Raw genomic sequence first — 9,339 nt, 5'->3', positions numbered from 1 at the left:
GAAGTGGTTGGTGTCAGGGTAGAAGGACTGAGTAAAGAACGACCCTAAGGAATGACGAGAGAGTGACCGAAGCTTATTAATATGATGGGAATCCAATACATGTAGAAGCGTTTTAAAGCCGTGAAGTCCAAAGAGTTAGATTTGGTACAAAGTAGACAATATCTACATGATATGGTATTGAGATAAGGTGTTACATCATATAAACGTAGTGTATATTCAGAGATAATTATCAATAAAAATAAGCTTCATTTTCTTTTCCTTCATTATACTATAAAAAAAGACTACACTTTTCAGGATTACACATAAATCAGCTAGACATCAATTACATATTATGATAAGTAAATATTTTATTCAGACAATATGAGTGAATGGTTGTGTCATCAGTGCCTGTATTTCTTCCAGAGTTTTCCCCTTAGTTTCAGGTACTAATTTTGCAATAAATACAACACCTACACAACATATTCCTAAGAATATATAAAATGTTCCTAATACAAAAAAAATAAAATTATAATTTGCATTAAGCTCTCCAAAAAAGAAAAAAAGTAAATAAAAAAATATAAATTACCAGCAGAGCTCCATTGCATCATGAAATTGAAAATGTAGGCAACGATCCAAGAACTAAACCAGTTTATCAAAGATACTAAACTACCAGCTGAACCCTTCATGTTTATTGGAAATATCTGAAACATATATATACATATATAAAACGAGTATCTTTTAGTTTGACAATATAAAAACGACTGTGAACGATTTCAAAATGAAAAATTCCAAGAATTAAAGTTCGTTAGTACTACATTTATTATAGAACTAAATTTTTTATTTTCCAAAATCATCATTTGTTGAAACAAAAACCTCAGTCCCGTTTGAAAAAAATAAATTCATAAATACTTATTTGACAAAATGTGAAAGCACGATAATTTTTTTTTTTTGTTTTACTTTACATTTTAATAAATTAAACAAACCTCAGACATTATTATCCAAGGAATTCCTGCAAGTCCTAGTCCTGATGATGCATTATATATCTGATAATTACATTATTTATCAAAATCAACACAAAAATTATCAGTTATTCTTAAGGATAAATAAGGGAAAAAATGGTCAAGTATTATTGACTTACAGTTATACCAATGAATACCAAAAGAGGGGTGAAATAGTCTTTCCACTGCGGCAGGTCCTAATTAATTTTGGTCAAGAATAAGTAACAATTCAGGAAAAACAACATTCATAAAAATAAGGATTTAGGTTCAAGTCTGACCTTAATGGTTTTGGGAAGTATAATACAGGGTTAATTTAATTGTATCGATTCGTAACTTAAGTTTGGAATTAGTCTTAAAAAAAGTTACCGAACTTTCATTTTTATTTTAATAAAGTCATTCCGATCATTTTAGACACGAAAAATCACCTAAATATTAACATGACAAACAAGTTGAAAATGATTACCTTTTTACATATGTAATGGTAGTTAGATGACAAAAAATAATAATATTATGTACTTAATTGAGCTGTCACATAGTTGTCATATTACATATAGGAGAGTTAATTTTAATATGATTATCATGTCATTATTTAAGTGATTTTTTTTTATCTGAATTTGTTAAAATGACTTTATTGAAATAAAAATTAAAGTTAAATAACTTTATTGAAATAAAATAAAGTTTAGTGATCTATCTGAAAGTTCAGTAACTATTGGTGCAATTCACTCGTATAAATACCACTAACGTAAAAATTGAATATACCTGTAAGGAGAACGATAAGGCAACGAGAAGGCAGCCAAAGCATGTTCCCAATACAGATACCTAACACAAATATTTGATAAAATTCAAATGTATTTTTCATCTATTATTAATACATAATTATAAGAGTAACTTTAAATTTTTTTTACCAGAAGGAGTGGTTTTCTTCCTGTTCTATATCCATTAAACACACACACAATATTGTCATTGGAATCTGTACAATAAAATTGTTATAAATCGCATTAATTAAAAACTATACTTTATATTTAAATATATACTATATATTATATTTCTCACTGATATATGAGAAATCACCTTAATAACAGCCATTACAACAGCTCCAATATCAGCTGAAAAACCTGTCAATTCTCATAAAAATAATTAGGTAATTTGAACAATTTATATTTCGTTGATGTGGTATGCCAGGCACACCGTATAAATTCTCTTCGAATAGAGAGATTCAGTTAATAATATTATTATATTTAATTACCAGCTTCATAAAAAATAGAAGTGGCATAAAAATTAATGGCATTAGTTCCTGCAAATTGTTGCAGTAACATTATCCCTATTCCCACCTGCAATTATAAACACTAAGATTAATTAGGTTAATTAATCATAATAATTAAGAAAAATTAATGTGATTCTCTCTCAATAAAATAAAATAAAATAACATAAAAGTGACAATTAAGACTTACAGTCAGTGAACCGGCGTATGTCCATTGAAATAAGTCTAAAATTCTACCCTCCCGAACCAATGAAAGATTTTTTATATATTCCTGTCAAATAAATATCACTATATATTATTTTGGTAACCTAATTATTAAAATTGATATTAATAAAATTAATATATAGTTATTCAAAGTTAATATATATTATTATGGAATCAATTGAATTAAAAGCTTAAACCGGTAGTTAAGGCTCAATCATATTATCTTATGATAATATCTGACACATATTACTTTAGTATGACGTATAACAGAATGAATTAGTTAGATGCTAAATTATTCACCTTTTAAATATAACATGTAACTAATTAATTTATTAAATATTACGAAAACACTAAAATAACTTATGATGTTGGACTGTAAAAAAATAATAATTTTTTTTGTAATAATATAAAGGTGGAAATTATATTACATTAATTTCATTTGCTTCCTCAGAAATGTTGGCATTTTCACCTCTAAGCCAACCCAACTGACACGACACGATTGTCACGAAAATCATTTTTCTAGCATTTATAACATATAAAACCATATGGAACATAAATATGAGATAACACGATTTTGACACGAAACACGATAATTGCCAGGTCTATAGCGGTTCTAAAGGATGACGATGATAGCAGGAATGAACTGAATCTCACATTGGAGAGAGTGATCGGAACTTATTAGTACGATGGAAATCCAATGCATACATAAACATTTTAAAGCAGTGAGACCCAAAGTATGGTACTGGACCAGGGTGTTACACCATAAACGTGTTGTATTTTGAGATAATTATAAATAAAATAAGCTTCATTTCCTTTTCCTTCATTATTCTATAAAAAATACTACACTTTTCAGGATTACATATAAATCAACTAGACATCAATTACATATTATGACAAGTAAAAATAAATTTTTTCATTCAGACAATATGAGTGAATGGTTGTGTCATCAGTGCCTGTATTTCTTCAAGCGTTTTTCCCTTAGTTTCAGGTACTACTTTTGCAATAAATACAACACCTACACAACATATTCCTAAGAATATATAAAATGTTCCTAAAACAAGAAAGAAATTGTTATAATTTGCATGAAAAAAAAATAGGCTTAAAGCATTATTTGGCCCCTGATCTTTTCAAAATTATGTCATTTGGCCTCTGACCTATTATTTTGATCACATTTGGCCCTTAACCTATTCCATTTGGTAAATTTCATCCAATTCGTATGAATACTTAACGAAATCGTTATCTCATTGATAAGTAACGATATTTTGACATTTAAACTTGAAACGTGATATTTCTTAAAGTTTTTTTTCCATATTATGTGGGAATAATTAATTAGATTAAAAAAAAACAAATCCTAAACTAAAATCTATTAAATTCAAATGTCAAAATATTACTACTTATCAATGAGATAATGATTCAATTAAGTTTGAATTCAAATTGGGTGAAAGTTCACCAATTTGGAATAGATCAGGACCAAATGTGACCAAATAATAAGTCAGGGTCCAAATGACAAAATTTTGGATAGATCAAGGGCAAAATAGTGCTTTAAGCCAAAAAAGAAAAAAAGTAAATAAAAAAATATAAATTACCAGAACAGCTCCATTGCATCATGAAATTGAAAATGTAGGCAACGATCCAAGAACTAAACCAGTTTATCAGAGATACTAAACTACCAGCTGAACCCTTCATATTTATAGGAAATATCTGAAATATATATTTTTATAAAAACTTTTAAATATATATAAATATTGGAATTTTATGAGTTAATTTGATAAATTAAACAAACCTCAGACATGATAATCCAAGGAATTCCTGCAAGTCCTAGTCCTGATGATGCATTATATATCTGATAATTGCATTATTTACCAAAATCAACACAAATATTATCAGTTATTCTTAAGGATGTTTTTTTTTTTTAAAAAAAAAGGAAAAAAAGGGTAAATTACTAATGACTTACAGTTATACCAATGAACACAAAAAGAGGGGTGAAATAGTCTTTCCACTGCTGCATCTCCTAATTAATTTTGGCCAATAAGTACCAATTCATGAAATTGATTTTGAGGAATAATAACATTCATTAAAAGAATATTTACTTTATTTTATTTTAATAAAGTCACTCGACTTTCATTTTTATTTTAAAAAAATCATTTCGACCAATTTAAACAAACAAAAATAAAAAAACTTAAAACAGTAATATGATAGTCAAGTTGAAAGTGATTGACTTTTACGAATGATATTACAGTTAGTTGGTAGTAAAAAAAACTATGTTTAATATGTACTTATTTAATTCCTACAAATTGTCACGTGGCATACTCGTACATGGTATATCATGTGGATGTTATACGTCTAAAATCTATTTCCAATGTGAAAACCACGCTAATATTTGAGTGATTTTTTTTTTAAAACAAATTTATTGAAATAGAACAAAGTTACTTTTTAAAACCGACTCGATATTTAGTGACTATTGATGCGATTTACCTGTATATTGTACTACTTGTTGAATATACAATGGAGATAGATATAAAAGATAAAGTGTTTAATGAATTTTCCTCAAACAGATTGATCAAAGAGCCTTCTATATACAATGGATTACATGAGTAGGGGGTAGATGAGGGTGTGCAAGGAAGCCTCCCGCATAGGGGCTCACAATCATAAAGGGCCCAAATTTTAAGACGTGCTTAGTCAAATATAGGTATTAGCGTAAATTGAAAAAAATATATAATATAATAAGATGTATTTACACTCTTTCACTGTATTGAGTGCATATATGATTTAGATATTCAACCATTCAAAATTCATAATCTTATCATTCATTCATTTCTTTTTATATTTTCTTAACACAAAATTCTATTAGATATTTAAGGGTTTGATAAACATTTAGCACAGGGACCCCAAAAAGTTTAAGACGGCATGTACATGAGTTAGAGTTTAACTAGAATTGATTATATATAATACATATAAACATAAACACTAGTTATTAAATAACTCTAAACAAACCCATTAGTTATCCGTTAGTATCTGATAATAGGTAAAGAGATAATTAACAATAATTATTTCCAGCACTACTAACGTAAGAAATACTAAAATTGTGTCCATGTTTTCAATATGAAGCAATTTCGAACTCACACTAGAGAGTCAACCTTTGATTGATTGGAGCTTTTTTTTTTCTCAATCGAAACCAAATCAGCATCATTGTGGTCTTTGTTGGAGTAAATAAAATAAAAATTGACCATTCTTGATGGTACATTGGTACTAGTCTTTATATCTATATTTGTAAACTTTTAAACTACATAACCGAATTCACAATTCACAACCGAATTCACAATTCACAAATCCAATGAATAAATCAGAAGGTCTTTTTATTATTATTTTACCCAAAAAGAAATAAATATACCTGTAAGGAGAATGACAAGGCAACAAGAAAGCAGCCTAAGCATGTTCCCAATACAGATACCTAACAAAAAAAATTGATACAATTCAATGTTTTTTACATCTATTGATACATCATTATAAGAGTAACTTTTAATTACCAGAAGGAGTGATTTTCTTCCAGTTCTATCCATTAAAAAAACACACAATATTGTCATTGGAATCTGTATAATTAAATTGTTATAAATCACATTAATTATAAACTATACTATATACTTATATTTCCCATTGATATATGAGAAATCACCTTAATAACAGCCATTACTACAGCTCCAATGTCAGCTGAAAAACCTGTCAATTGTAAAAAAAAAAAAAGAAAATTATATTTCGAGTAGACTGATTCAGATAATATAATAATAATATTATTATATTTAATTACCAGCTTCATTAAAAATAGAACTGGCATAAAAATTAATAGCATTAGTTCCTGCAAATTGTTGTAGTAACATTATCCCTATTCCCACCTGCAATTATAAACAAAGATTAGGTAAATTAATCATTATAATTAAGAAAAATTAAGAAAAAATAATTCAATTCTCTCTCAATAAAATAAAATAAACTAAAATAAATGTGACAATTAAGACTTACAGTCAGTGACCGGGCATATGTCCATTGAAATAAGTCTAAAATTCTACCCTCCCGAACCAACGAAAGATTTTTTATATATTCCTGGCAAATAAACATCATTATATATTATTTTGATAAACTAATTATTAAAAATTGATAAAAAAAGATTAATGTATAGTTATTTGATGTTATTATGTTAATATATAGTATTATATTATTTTAGTTTAACAGAGTGAATATAATTACATGTTACATTATTCATCTTTTAACTATAACATGTAACTAATTAATTTATTAAATATTATGAAACACTAAAATAACTTATGATGTTGGACTGTAAAATATATATATATATATATATATATATATATTTTTACTTTTCCTAAGAATATAATTTATTTTCTAATGAATATAAAGGTGGAAATTATATTACATTAATTTCATTTGCTTCCTCAGAAATATTGGCATTTTCACCTCTAAGTCGTCTTAGAGCAGCTTCAGATTCATTCTGTAGACCAATTTTTGCCTGCAACAATTTTTTTTTTTTTCATTGAATTAATTGTGACATTAGAAGTTAATTATAAATTATAACTTAATTAAATTTTTTTTTATGAAATAACTTAAGTAATTAATTACCAGCCATCTTGGAGATTCTGGAATGATGAATAGACCTAAAAATTGTGCTACACAAGGAATAATTCCTATATGTATGAAATTAAACAATTAATACATATATATGTAATTCTAATTAAGAAAAATAAATAAATATTATCTTGTTTAATATCGGACTAATTAAATTAAATTACCTACGAGAGCCAAAATACGCCAAGAGACAACAGCTCCGATAAAGTATGTTAATGCCGTACCAACTGACAGGACGAACTGATAAAAAAAATCATACAATAAAAATAAATTGTTTCTTCTGATTTTAGTACTTCTAATTATAATTAATTTTAGCTTAATTAGTTTACCTGATGAAGAGCTGCAAAACCTCCTCTAAGATTTTTGGGTGTTATTTTCGCTATGTACACCGGTATCTATAAATTTAGACGTAACATCTCATTAATAAAAGCTTAATATGACTAAAAATAAATCATCAGTACTGTTTTTCGCCCTGAGAAACTACCGCAAAAGAAAGAAGTCCAACACCACATCCAGTAAAAAGCCTTCCAAGGTTAAGTAACCAAGCACTCTGTCAACAAAGTAATTAGTAAAAATTAATTTGAAATTAAGTTTAATTTGAATAAGAAAGGAATTAACTTAATTAACCTTAGTAAATGTGATTGAAAGCCAACCCATAATGCAGATTATTTCTGAAATTCCCATTGCCTAATATAAATAATTAATTATAGAGAATAATTATTAACACTAAGCAAAATTTGAACATTAATAAAAAAAATCTCAGAATGATTATTAAAAACAAACCTTTCTTCTACCAAAAAAATCAGAAATCTTTCCACTAATTCCAGCCCCCAACATTGCTCCAATCGCCAAAATTGAGCCAAAAACCGAGTACTAAATTACATTAAATTCACAGCAACAAATCAATTAAATCTCACTGATTAATGATTATAATTACTTTAAATTTGAAAATTATTATCATTAACCTGGTTTATAGAAAGACCAAGATCGTCCATAATCCCAGTTTCAGCAGGCGACGAATATCCCAGCTTTAGATAAATAAATAAAAAAACAAACAAAAAAAATCTTTTAACAACATTGGAACTTTAATTAAAATAAAGAGGTATATATTTTAATTGTAATTAATTAAGATGAGCTTGCTTACAGCGGCACCAAAGGCATAGGAACCACAAACAGCGATGGAAGAGCTAAAAAGTAGAATGCCAGTGGCTGAGCCACCGCTCACCGGCTTTTCGGCTCCGTCACCGAGCAGAGGACTCGTCAAGGAAACTTTATAATTTGAGTTTTCCTGATCCATTTTCTCAGAGTGATAAAACTAAATGAATGGAATGATTCAGAAGTTGAAGGAAATATAACGAAGAAGTGGAGAGTTGAGGAAATGTGAAAGTGAGTGAAACTCAGTGAAAGTGTGAAAGAAATCAAATTAAAGTCATACGGGAAAGTGGAAACAGTAGTAGTATATTTATATAAGCTTTATGGTGTTCGCTATGGTTATTTTGTTTTTTATAAAATACCGTCATACGATTGTGATCATGTTTAACAACATTAATATAATAGGCTTAATACATTATTTGCCATTTGACCTTGTCAAAAATAGTTGATTGGCCCCTGAACTTTCAAAGTGTCTTGATAGCTTCATGAACTTGCATAAAATGTTCAGTTAGCCCACCGAACTTGCATAAAATATAATCAATTAATCACTCGGTTGTAAAAAAAAAGAAGTAAGTTAAATGCGGAAGATATGTTGCACGTATCTTAAAAAAGTAAAACTACCAAGGTTGGGATATGCGATTATAATATTAGAGAAGAAAATGTTTTATAGTTGAATAGGTAAGAAATTATTTTTTAACATGTTTTAATCTCTTTTGTGAAGTATGTAATAACATTTTAAAGCACGTGTAACATATCTTTCGCATTTGACTTACTATTTTACAACCGAATGATTAATTGATTATATTTTACGCAAGTTCAGGGGCTAACTGAACATTTTATACAAGTTCAGGAGGCTGTCGAGACACTTTGAAATTTTAGGGGGCTAATCAACCATTTTGGATAAGTTAAGGGAACAAATGATGTATTAAACCAATATAATACTATATATATATATATGTGTGCATGCAATGGATGCAACCATAATTTATATATGACATGTGTTAGTATTAGGTTATTTTATTTTATTGTATCATGTGCTCACAACAAAATTCCGACCAAATATTTTATAATGGGTTTAAAGTACTTTTTGGTCCCTGAACTATTCAAAAT

At 27.7% G+C, this 9,339-nt stretch overlaps 1 protein-coding gene across 1 annotated transcript; it reads right to left on the bottom strand.

Moving 5' to 3' along the window:
- Positions 1-351: 351 nt before the first annotated feature.
- On the bottom strand, positions 352-8,293 carry LOC136207291 (sugar transporter ERD6-like 5). The gene is made up of 18 exons (XM_065998577.1): positions 8,222-8,293; positions 8,043-8,105; positions 7,861-7,950; positions 7,705-7,764; positions 7,562-7,627; positions 7,407-7,472; positions 7,242-7,317; positions 7,072-7,136; positions 6,869-6,961; positions 6,457-6,537; positions 6,248-6,332; positions 6,116-6,159; positions 5,970-6,032; positions 5,834-5,893; positions 1,118-1,174; positions 963-1,022; positions 566-680; positions 352-485 (listed from the first exon to the last, which is right to left on the bottom strand). The coding sequence occupies exons 2-18, from the start codon at positions 8,070-8,072 to the stop codon at positions 352-354; spliced, it is 1,245 nt and encodes a 414-aa protein (XP_065854649.1). The 5' UTR covers positions 8,073-8,105; positions 8,222-8,293.
- Between the last annotated feature and the right edge of the window lie 1,046 nt (positions 8,294-9,339).

The sequence above is a fragment of the Euphorbia lathyris genome, chromosome 9 (assembly GCF_963576675.1).
Source record: "Euphorbia lathyris chromosome 9, ddEupLath1.1, whole genome shotgun sequence".
NCBI classification, from domain to species: Eukaryota; Viridiplantae; Streptophyta; class Magnoliopsida; order Malpighiales; family Euphorbiaceae; genus Euphorbia; species Euphorbia lathyris.
This window is presented reverse-complemented; position numbering and strand designations above follow the sequence as displayed.